Genomic DNA, 12,875 nt, shown 5'->3' with positions numbered 1-12,875 from the left:
TGACTGACAGCTCGTCTGTAACGAGTCACCAGCATTCGAGTACTACTGATAAACGTGTGTCGCCATGACGAGCTCAATGCTCGTTCAATGATCTACTGTTCAACGTTATTCGAACAATTTCTGACGTTCCTTCTACAATTCGAGTGAACGTTGTTCTCGACAGCTCCGAGAGTACAAAATACATCGTTATCCTCGCCAAACCGTTAACAAAGTTTCTCCAAACAATCTAGAAATACTCTCTGCGCAGCAGATGACAAGACAAGTGGTGGCGATGATGAATCATTCCAGTCTAAAAATAGTTGAAAATGGAAAACAAGGAGAACTGTGGTTTAAAGGTCAAACGTGGATCGCTGCTCGATCTCTGAAAGAATGATCGGCGAGAGACAAATTATATATATATGTATACTATTCGGAGGCGGGTGAACAATGGATGGTAGAGTGCCAGAGCGGTTTATTTGCGGTTCAATTTGCGCTAAAGTACAGATACTCATGCAAAACGAACAGTATGTACAGCGTGGTCGTGTTGGTTCGTCCTCGAACAGGAGGACAGGACGAGGATCGACGCGACAAAGCGGTGAATATTCGATCTTAAATTCCCGGGATCGACACACCGGCGATATATGTATAGTCTGGTATACGTTTCGAGCGTGTTACAAGCTATACGCGTGTGCGCGTACGCAAATACAGAGTTGGAATTGAAACGAAACGCCGGAGAACGACAACGTTTTATTCTGACACATATCTGACAATAGGCATAATTATACATAAAATGGAAAAAAAGATGAAGCGTCCTCGGACTAGCCCGTGGTGTGTGTGTGTGTGTATGTGTGTGTGTTTCGTTCGGTATTTCGTTTGTCGATCCTGCTGATCTATCGTGTAAAATCGGTTGGTGCGAGAACGCCGCGAGCGATGAGCGTGAGATAAGTGTGTTTTCACTTTGTTCTTGATTCGGTTTGCCTTCTTTTTTTTTTGTTGTTTTATATCTTATTGTATATGTATATATAGTTATATATATACGTATAATATATGGTAAATAAATATATAATATATGTACAAATAATACCTAGGCGAACGCCACTTCGCGTTAAGATGTCGCCACCCCAAGCCGGGACTGCCGTACTGCAACAGACACCCGAAACACTGTCATCATATGCGGCCAGTTATTCAGAATTAGGGGAAACAAAGTGATAATCAGTGGGGACCTTTTGAGTATGCAGGTTGCGAATGAACACCGCACACGAATTAATTTTGCGTCAGGGATCGAAAATCGTTTGAGAAAGAATGGAAGGCCAGGCTCTGCTAGGAAGTGGACGATTTTCGGCTTTGCTATCAATGAAAGATCTTAACGAGGCACAATTCTTTAACACGAAACCCATGATTATATACCAGAAGCGATGAATAAGTTAAAAAGAATACGCATAAGCACTGCAATAATGTTGCTCATAACAATCGTCTAGTTAAAGTATTGCGACATTTTCTTTGTCGGATAATGATTTATATAAGAATAATAACAGAAAATCTCATAATAGAAAGTAAGCTCATTGTTAAGAAAAAGTCGTATTGATGAAAGCTAAATACATTCACGTTGTTTGAAGACTTAAAATTATTTTGTATACTATTTGTATACTATTTTGTATACTATTGAACAGTAATAGAATATTTTATAAAAATATTTTTTTATCATCAGTGACACTAAGTCACAAAACAATTATTCCAATGATGGATCATGAAACGAAAAAGAAAATGTTTAAATATTTTAACTAAATGAATATTACGAACTGCAATATCTCAAATTTTCTAAAGAATTTTTTTAAAAACATATATCGATATTTATTAAAATTTTTCATTGACAGAATCAATTGCCCGCATCGGCCAATTATCCTCGCTTATATGTACAGGGTGTCCTGTGATTTTGTCCGTTATTCATCAAAAACGCATAAAAATGATCAAATAAAATTTGTTTTTATCGAGCTCCCTGTTGTTAACAAATTGTTGAATAATCTGAATGTAAAACCAATTGGTTATAACATGTTATTTAATTTTACGAATTATTACGAATAAAGTCTTAAAGAAAGATCCCACAATTCTTAAAATAACTGTAAAAGTTTGATTAACTTTGTGGAAAAGTTACTTTTGTAAATCGATTGCAATTACTTACAATCTCACTGCTGAAAAACTGAACAGACTAGAATATGCATATTCTCTCAAGAACAGGAGCTCGTGTAAAAATATTCTATCGGCAACTTCGACCTGTCTGTTTGTTATAAACATCGATCGTGCTGCCAAAAATTTAAATTTATATGACGGCTATAGGCCAACGGTTTCTTCAAAAATGTTTTCAAAACTATATTGAATCGGACTTGTTATTATATCAGTTTTCAATACCTGTTGTCACGCATATTCGCCACACGCTCGACCGTACGTTATTGCAGTGAGAATATATTCTCGATAAAAACAAATCGATACGATAGATGCGAAAACGTCATTCTATTCGAAAGAATACTGTTTTCTGTTGCCCATGTGCTTCGACGCTGACTTTCAGAAACGACCGTAATATTTTCGCCTATTTTATAATGCGCATAAATCATCAATTCATTAATAATACGAATTGTATACTGATCAGAAAATGTTCATTAAACGCGATAATTGTTCGAAGAATTAATTAAATCGTACAAACAGCATCCGTTCAATGAGATGAAAGCTATCACCGTAAATACATCAACAGGTGGAGTTTTTATGCAGTACTCCCAATAATGTTTCTACTCCAATAACAATTTTTCACCCGCTGCAGAATGAAACGAACTCTAGAAAATCAATTTCGATAATATCCACCCATTTTTCTCGATTTCATAATTTTCGCAATTTTCGCGAATTATTGAACGGAATCCGGTTAAACCAGGAGATTAACCAACTGTATAATAAAAAATAATGTATAAAAATCAGAGAATATAAAGCGAGCAATGTCTACGTATTCAAACCGTTTAAAAAGAAGATCGATAAGTTGCAACGGCGGCACGGAGCGATCGCTATGTATGCCATATTGTATCATCGCGGAGGCAAATTACAATTTAATGAGCTCCTTTAAGGAGGCTTAGGTCAAAGCAGAATTCAAATAAGTCTATCGAGCCGCGTTGAAATTCGATTATTAAAACACATCTACTTGATCCCCTGCCGGAAACGAAGCTCTCGGAATCAATTAGCGTCATTTCCGACTGACAAAGGGCGCATGCGCGCGCCGCACGTTGTTACTCGATTAAAAGGGCGAAATTTTTAAAGTGGACGCCGCGCGCGGCCCACTCCCGAAACGTAATCTGGCCACGGAAAATTGCAATTTCGGCACCGGCCAGAAATAACCGAGGAACGACATAAAATATACCGGGGCGGGTCGGGCGAGCGCGCGGGCGCGATCGTTGCTTTTTAATTGTCTTTCATTCGGCCCGAAATCGGGCTTTCTATTCGCGAAAATTGCGGCCGGTTTTTCCCCCGTACGCCGCCAGGGATCCGTACACATCCATCATCGATTCCACTGCGAATTAAACAACTTTCGTCTCGGACAAGCAAACAGCCGGATCGTTTTATTTCCATCGCGTGGGTAGCCGAGGGAAACAGTAAATATATCTGTGATTCTTCTCCCTGCAACGTTCGGATCGAGCGAGTGCGCGCGGACTCCGAACCGGAAGACTCTGTGCATTTCGTTTCGAAATAGGGTAGCGGAGCCGGTTACTTTCATGTGATCGATTACTCTGTCTTTGCTTTGCTTTTCGCCATAATTAACTCCATATTTATCGAATATTTGATCGAGTAATTACATTTTGCTATTCAAAAATAAACAAAATGAAAGAATTAAAAAATGTAATACATCTTATTCGATAAATATAAAATTAATTAAGGCAGAAAACAAACCGTGACACAGCAATTGGTCAGACCACAATAATCGACTTCATTGCTCTACCAATGTGTACATAATTATCGTCGAGAGAAGAAATTGATAAGACAATAATTATTCCTCTGCGCAACTTGACTACCAGCAGTTTCTGGGAACAGTTGGAAACGAAAACGTAGATTTAATTGTCAAAGTAACGATCAAAGAAAATCTCTCACCAGATATTAAAACTTTAATCACTGGCCTAATGAGAGACTTCAAAATTCAAGCAAAAATGTACACCAATCTTCTAATCAGAAAGCAAGGTCTAGTTAAAGGAATAAACTACTTTAGATTTGATCGCGTGAATAAAAGTAAGTCATGGAATACCATTTCATTAAGAAGAGGCTAGCATAGTTTTCTTTGCTCCATTAGAAAAATCCCGATATAAGGTTAATGACTAAGACTTAGACTTTATAATTTCATTAAACAATGTTGAATTTAATATTTGCTAAATAAATCATTTGGTTATTTGAATCAATATAATGAAATAAATGCTTTCGAAATTATTATTTAAAAGGAACTATCAATCTATGATTCCTTAACAATTCTTTGAGTTCTTTTGAAAATGCTAAATCGTATAAAAGTTGGAGAGTACTGGCATTTTACCATCACCCACCTTTCATCGACTCCCATAAAGCATAATTATCTTAGTGATTGCACAAGGACCACGCTAACGATATTATCGTGTCATATATAATTAATAGAATGGCTGAGGTCACTGTGGAATGCAATTTCTTCTCTTCGACCGACAAATGTACATTTATGAAATAATGTTGTGTAACAGAATCGATCATCAAGTCTCCCGATTCTATTCAACTCTGTAATGGAGCTTCCTTCGATTGATCATTAAAAATCTCACAGAGACATATTACTCCGAGCACAAATGGAGACGAAACATTCTCTCGTGCATTGCACACTTGTTTCTCATGCAACACGAAAGGAAGCTCCAAAATTATTGTCTAATTCTAAAAGTCACTCGGTTAGTTGAAAACGGAACTGCAACACATCAAACACAGGTTGGCGGATCGTGTATGTTAATATCGTGCTAGTTATTTTTACAGAATTTGACGAGAAATCGTTCGTTCAAGAAATCGATTAGTTTGTGGACAGGTTGATGCACGCCACGCATGGAGCACTGAAACAGGGAGAGATGTTACGTTGAAGCTGGCACGGTCATCTTTCGATCGCGGGATAACGTGTCGACAAACGAGCCGTGAGGTAACTTGGTCACTCTGCAGAGAGAATCTCATCGGTGCGAGCGCCGAGCAAACTCGTTCACGCGACGCTCGAAGCACTAAACTTGGTTTATCGTGAAAATCATTCCATCAATTTTCTAAATTGGCTGGGGAAATTCTATTCCCGCGTTAACTCGTTAACTCATGAGAAGTTCAGGGAATATTCTCATTCGCATTAAATCTCGATCCATCGATTCTTCAATTGCATTTTACAAAACTGTAGCTTTTTCGAAAATCTTCTATAGTCCACAAAAGATTTTTGCATATAACAGTCGTTTCGTTGAAACAATTTGCATGCCTCAAATTTAGTTCTCTAGGTAACCATGTTCGCATAGGATAAGAGTGTGACCAATTTTGTTTAGAATGTGTAACAATTTATGTAATAATAACGACAACTACAAAAAGATTATATTGCATAAAGGAGCATATATGTGAAACTGCAAAATCTCATTCTTCAACAATAACTTAACTTTATCTCACATATCATCTAAAATCGATGGCACCGAATGGAAATATTCCCATAATTGACGTTTCAAAGGATGATGTTAATTTATCAAAACTAACAACAATGTATTCAATTTTTAGTTTAACCGAATAACTGTCGGAATAGCGAATTTTTCATTGTAATTTTATTATAAAAACTTTAAAGAGTATGGAAACCCTTTTTCTTGGCTTTGCTTCTTTTACATAATGAAACAGCGAGGTAAGTTGTATAAATTTGTTACTCGATTTACATGCATTTTTGGATAATCTAAAGAACTGCGTAGACCATTTAAAAAACTATTGATTTTCTGTATAAACTAGCTGAATACAAAGATTTAGTTTCGTTTTAAAATTTAATATAAATTCTACGAGAAATACAGAGCTGCTATTTTATAAAAAGAGAGAATATTTTAGAGAAAATTAGTCTCGAAATTAGGCAACCTGTGTGTGTGTGTGTTTTCAGAAACTTTTTATGAGAAATTATGTTTTTATTTTACTAACAGATGTAAAACCGTACCGATTTAAAAGATAAGCAACAACGAAATTCTTACGAAATATTTTATACTAGATGAGTACAATTTTTAGAAAAAACTTCCAATTAAAACAATTTTTGTTTCCTATTTTACCTATTTTATCTACTTCACGTAATAACGAGACATTTTAAAATAGACTTCTTCTCTGCTGCATTTTTTAAATAGTTAATCGTCTGAAAAAGCAAGTCTTGCATACAGAGCAAATATAACATATATGAACATTTCAAGTTCTGCAGATGTTGCACAGGTATTCGAGCACTTGAGATCAAGCATTATCGTGCAAAATATTTGCATCCCTATATATGCATGCGTTATCAGTGTTTCAACGATTCTGGGCCGAGTATTTACTTACTAACAGCGATTTTTTAAAAACCTCTGATATAAGCTTTTTTTTACTGAAAAAGATTCTGCGAACTGTTGTTTGAAATGAGATGCACTTCGTTGTTTGAAACAGGACGTATGGGATCTCTGACCGATAAAATTGTTGAAAATAAATTGCATTTACTATAAACGTCAACTATGTTCGTCCGAAATTCGTCAATCGTTCGCCAAACTCACGAGCGTTTGATGTCGTGGAATGACGTTCACTGTTGAATAATTCGAATTTTCTTTTCATGTAAACTGAATAGAGAAGCGAACACAATTGTGAATTTGCATTTGCCTAGAATGGCCTGTCTACGTTTCAGAATATACACTGTACAATTGCAAGATTTAATTTTGTCATTAGTGTCTTCAATAACCGAAAATTATTCATCATTTTCAACATCCGAAATTTGTATTCAAATCGTTCACAATAGACATCAAAAATTTTAATTATTGTTTATATTGCATTCTTTGCTTATTACAACATAAGCAGCGTAAATGTATACAATTAATAAAAGATCGGTATTCGAATTATAATGAAAATCTATGACACTAACAATTAAAAAATCAAGTGTTGACACCGATACGGGAAAATCAAAAGTAGTTTAACTGAAAAGCATGTCCTGTTTAGCGCGAAGTTACTCGCGTGACAAAAAGAAATTACTTCCGTTCTCCTATGTAAATAGCTAATCTGAACGGTAAAGCGGCAATCTGGCTGGCAACTTTTTCCACAAACGACCAGCTAATTGAGTTGTACTCGTGTGCACGGGGGAAAAAGTTTATCGGTAGCAGCCCCCGCGGTTCATTCAACGGAGCAGTTTCAGCGTCAGTTACCATGTGTCTGTATATCTATAGTGACGGGATCGATCTCAAACTATCCTCGCAAATGGTGATAGACTTCACCTACAAATTAACTTATTACCAGTACTAATTCCAATTGCGAAATTAAATACAAAAGTCAATTTAGAAAATTTTGGGGGAACTAGTTACATATTCTCCGGCTCAGTTTGTAACTGAATATAGTCAAACATAGTAATATATGATAGATAACAAACTAAAAGAACATGAGATACATAAATAAAAGTATACGCTAACATTACTGTCATTCTAATTTTCACAAACTCATGTTAATAGTATAAACTGTAACAGGTAACCATGAAATTTGAAATTTCGTTCGAATTAAGTTTCATTTGAAATAAACGATAAAAATAGGCATACTAGTATAAGTAGGTGGATAAAATAAAGGTTTACTTCATGTAGAACACACTAATGAATGAAAAGAATAGTTCTATATATTTATATAATATAATAAATGTATATAATAAGCATAACAAAAAAATCTAACAAACTCATTCATGTAAAAAAACAATGGCAATTCTATTTTTCTGTTTGGAAAATTTCTGTTTCTCTAAACCAACCTCTAAAGTGAACGATATTTAGGATTTGTAAAAACAATAATCTTTTTATCGATTACTTATATTGAAAACGCGTCTCTATCGTACAGTTAATTCGACTTCTCTGCGATACAATTTAAGCAAATAGGGTAGTAAAACCGATAATGCGCCGTGAAAAGAGCGACAACTCGTTGCAGTTCTCTTAATCACAGCATACGTCCTAACGGGTCGAAGATACCAGTCGCGATACGCTTGATCCCATCACTACGTACGTCGGCACGTGTTAAACTGCTCGCTGCTCGACATTTAACGTCGAGAGGACGTCACGCAAAGCTCCAAAAGCTCCATTCGCTTTGCGTGGAAATTAACGCGTCACGACTTCATCGGGTTTGATAGGATGTACCTAAACCCTGCAACGAACCCGTCAGCCGTAGTTAATGCTCGTCCGCGAACACTATTCTCAGTTAACGACATGTCAGATCAAGCGCAAAACTCTGTTTTCGGGACCCGTCATAGTCCGGCTGTGTTAGATACGAGCCGGTTCCAACGAAACGATGAACCGATAAAAAAAAAAGATGACGACTCGCTTTGCCTACGTTTTTGAAGCTGAACGTTCTGGAGACAAAGCTGTGAAGTCTTTGAGAGTGATAGATCTTTAGAATTTCAAAAACAAATGGTTTCATTTCTTTTAGATGTGGATGCTTCTTTTCTATTGAACATTAATTAAAGGTTCAGAAAGATTACCGCTGTTGTGAACTACCACGTACCCTTTTACAGTATTTTCTTTTATAATTTACCGTGTTTATCTAAAGATATTGATAATCAAGATTATTAAATATATCTAATATGATATATCAATACTTAAAATGAGAGCATTTATGAATAGTATATTCTTCCTTGTTACTTTACGATTCGCGCCTGTACTTTTAATTTTAAAAGAAACAAAGCACTTTAAGCTAAGGATTTGTAAAATAGTAATGAACGTAAAAACTGTTTTACATCAAAAGGAACACTTTCATCATTTCTACGCTCATCTCTTTCTGCATTGAAAGTTCGACAGAAAACTAACAGCCATTAGTAACCTCTAGCATTTAAGGTACCCTATTTGTTCCACAAATTGAATGCATAACCATCGATCCGATTTTGATATCCCAAAGATCAATTGGCATGTAAGGTAATGGTTTGCTGAGATAGTCTGTAGAATATACTCGTGGCCCAGAATTCTCAAACACTTTAACGCTTGATCACCTGCATCGCTACTCTTTTTTGGTTTCCTCATATGTTTGTCACACACCAGAGTTTATCTGCCTACATATTGCAAAGTAGAATTAGTGAAGCTGCAAAAAGTAATCAGCATTAAAATTTCTTTAAAATAGACAAAAAAACACGCAGTTCATTCCGCTGATCGAGCCAGCACTCGACGTGTAGCTACCTTTCATTGAATCAAGGCTTGTTTCCTGTGGTTCATGTTAAAGAATCGGAACTGTAGCCGCAGCGTTAGGTCTTTCCGTACTGTTGGGAAAGAATAGAGGTGTCGTAAGTATAATTCGCAGCTCTGACTCACTGAGTCTCTCATCGATGGGTGGCACAGTGATGTACATTAAATAATACATAGTCTTTAATTATGGGAAATCGAAACGAAGCAAAAAGTGTTTTCCCTTTAAAAATTGTCTTTTATAAATAGCCATATAAAAAGATGAAATATTTCATTAATGGCGAAATCGTTTCGAAGTCCCTCTTAATTAGCGAAGGTAAACGTTGTACATTATCATAATCCTTTGATTAGTATAATTGTCCTGGTTTTGTGCGACCAACACCTTGTTCTTGAAAGAAAATTTGATATGTTGGTATAGGATCGTATATACCGAGATATGTATAATGTTAATCTATAACTAATAATTTCTTTAATTAAATGTTCCCCCTTTCTCTTGTAGCATGCCATGCATTATTGTTTTGTAGTGAATAGCGTGGTAGAGTATGTAGTAGAAGATAGCATGATGCGAGCAACTAAAAGTAAGATCGCGCACAGAATGTTGAAATGTGTAATAAGTAATGTATCTATAGAGTCTATATTAAAGTCTATACTATAGGCTTGTTTATATAATTTTGATGTTATTAGTAATTACACTAATTACTACTGATTTGCTCATTAATATTAGCAATTCCGATAAAAACAATATTATTACATGGATCTTCTACTGTAAATCAGTATCGCCGATAAATCATAATCACCGATCTCCTACAATTAACGAAATTATACCTACGGCATTATTCAAAATACTGCGTGATGAATACATATTGAAACATTTCACAGTAAAAATTAAATAAACTTACATATAAAAATGGACAACAATTAGAGATTAAGGATTGGAAGATTAATTATAAATACGATTTTGATTGAGATGATAGAGAAATACAAAACAGCGGTAGAGAACAATGAAAAACCACTAATTTTGACTATTTCCCGTAAAAATTTGTAAGCATTATTGAAATAGTTTCTTTATAAAAAAGACCCGTATTTTACAGTAGAAGACATCCTTAATATGACGTATATTATCGTAAAGTATAATATTATCATCATTTATATCGTCTTTATGATATAATATTGTCACATAATAAATTAAGCAAGGATTTTATATTATTAAAAAAAAGACAATTATTAACTATTAACATCCTTTTCAATTTAAATATAGTTATCGGAATTAGAATCACTACTAACACTAAAATAATGTAAATCTAGCACTGCAGCGATAAATATTGCGATACCTAACTAAGTTAATACTACAAATATCTTTTATAAATATTTGAGAAAGTATACGTATTTGCAGAGATAAACGTACTATGTGAGTTATTGCACTTATCAAATTATGATATAATTAATACTGAATGTGTTCGAAAAAGTTGCTTATCTTGTACTTATCAACGCTGTTAATATTAACAATGTAACCGTTTTATCTTCACAATACTGACTCCGCTGACAGCATGCTTAATTGTCATCAGGGATCAACATTTGTTTGGACAATTGAGACGATTTCAGAGACAAATGTAAGTATTATTAAACCACTGGCCTTTATAAATACAAAATTCACATAGACTAAAGCTATCGGAAACAGGCAACAAGAACTTTTCAAAACAATTTGAGAAATGTACTCAATTAACGTTCATAACAACATTCGGGACCATCACTGACATTTTGTGTAAACTAAATAAATTGGGCACCAAGAACAAATCTTCAAGACGTCATCGGGATTGAAATTTTGTCAACACGTATCTACTCACTGCATTAATCTGTGCTATGTACTGTCTCTTAAGCTGCCTATGGGTATAGTGAAATTTCGTGAGGCTGTACCGCTCTCTTGTTTAGCACGTGCCACGCGTAAAACTAACAAAAGCAAATACATCATTAAAATTCTCAATAATTTAATAAAAATTTTATAGAATGAAAACGGGGATGAAATTAACTTGCAAGACAAAGTTTGGACAATTTAATCCAAACTTGAGTTTATAAATTACCATAACTTAAATGTACAAATATGGAAATTAAAAAAAAATTGAAAGATTCGTTGAAAAAGGAAATATGTCGGATCATGCTGTAATGTGATTACAATGAAAGATTTTGACCTAGAGTAATAAGTACTATTCGTTTATAAAGCAAAATCTTACTTTGTTATAATTAACTAAAGCGAAAAGCTAATAAACTAATGTATACTTTCTCTGACAAAGTAATTAAGATATTAACTGTATATTTGACTTCATTAATTAAGCAACGGTACAGAGGTGTAAGGCAATCTAGAAGCACGAGCCATAAGCCACATGTACATGTTATAATAAGCAAAAAGCAACAGTGAAACAGGAACATGATTTAAATAAACTCATACCGAATCCAATACTTATGTACTTTAACCTTTGTTTCTGTACTTAGCTGAAAATTGAAAACATACTAATCCAGTATTTGCTAATTCATCTTCTAGGTACAACATCTTCAACGATCGTAATTTTATGATAATAAAGTGAATTAGCAAACTAAATTAATTAATTAGAATGCATCAGAAAAGCTGCAGAAAAAGGTGATCGATGTGAAATTTTGGAGATGTTAGATACATGATACTGAATATAAAGACTTTGGACGGGTGCACTCTAGGGTCTCATAATTACCTCTATGCCACTAGTTAAAAAAATAATAAATGAATTTAGCAGGATGAATGGATGAATGACGATGAGCTAGTAAAGCGCTATGTGACTACTACGAAGCAGAGTTGAAATTGTTAGAAGCATTTCATCAAATAATCTCCATGGTCCCCCATACAATTGCTTCCATCTAAACGAAAAATTAAAGATTTAAATCTCCAAATTATGTGAATGACGGCACTAAAGTGTCGTTTTGAATATTATAGTTGCTAGATTTCAAATATATGTATCTGGATGAATATAATAAACAACCTGTAAAGAGCCAATCTGTTTTAAACATATAAAATAGAACATTTTAATATATTAAGAATATTTCTGGAACACCTGGAAGGAATAGTACGCAAATATGATTACTATAAAAGACAACTAAACAACGATTGACATATGACAGGTGGATATTACTTATATGAAAAAGAATTAATTTATATTACCGTTAATTTGTATACTACATGGTATACAAATTTACGCAAGAAAACATTTTTTCTTAAATTTTCGGTAATATAGATACGATACGTATCAAATATTGGCACAAGTAAATAAATAAATATTTAGTATTCAGAGCAATGTGAAACACTTATTTTAATAAATACGATCTTTCTACTCACTCCTATCAATGTTGCGTTGCAAGTGAGCAGCCACACGATGTCTAGCATCGTTGAATTCCAAATGAAGTCCAAGTCGAAGCAACGTCGGATTCTGTTCCACCAACTGAGTAATTTCCATTTCGATTTTATTTCCCAACACTTGTGACCTC

At 34.5% G+C, this 12,875-nt stretch overlaps 1 protein-coding gene across 16 annotated transcripts in view; it reads right to left on the bottom strand.

Moving 5' to 3' along the window:
- The window catches only part of Tmod (tropomodulin), a 167,988-nt gene that overhangs the window by 70,364 nt on the left and 84,749 nt on the right, over positions 1–12,875 (bottom strand). For 2 of the 16 annotated variants that reach the window (XR_013494296.1, XR_013494295.1), the window contains exons 8-10: positions 12,727–12,874; positions 9,366–9,445; positions 1,064–1,119 (exon numbers count right to left, since the gene is read on the bottom strand). Coding sequence is in view for 13 of the 16 variants with exons in the window: in XM_078183511.1 (XP_078039637.1) it covers positions 11,227–11,315; positions 12,727–12,874 (237 nt within the window). In the remaining 3 variants the exon portion in view is untranslated. The other 14 variants (XM_078183584.1, XM_078183575.1, XM_078183618.1 and 11 more) reach the window with 11 other exon arrangements.

The sequence above is a fragment of the Augochlora pura genome, chromosome 1, assembly GCF_028453695.1.
Source record: "Augochlora pura isolate Apur16 chromosome 1, APUR_v2.2.1, whole genome shotgun sequence".
NCBI classification, from domain to species: Eukaryota; Metazoa; Arthropoda; class Insecta; order Hymenoptera; family Halictidae; genus Augochlora; species Augochlora pura.
Note: the sequence above shows the minus strand (reverse complement) of the source record. Positions and strands in the feature narration are given on the sequence as shown.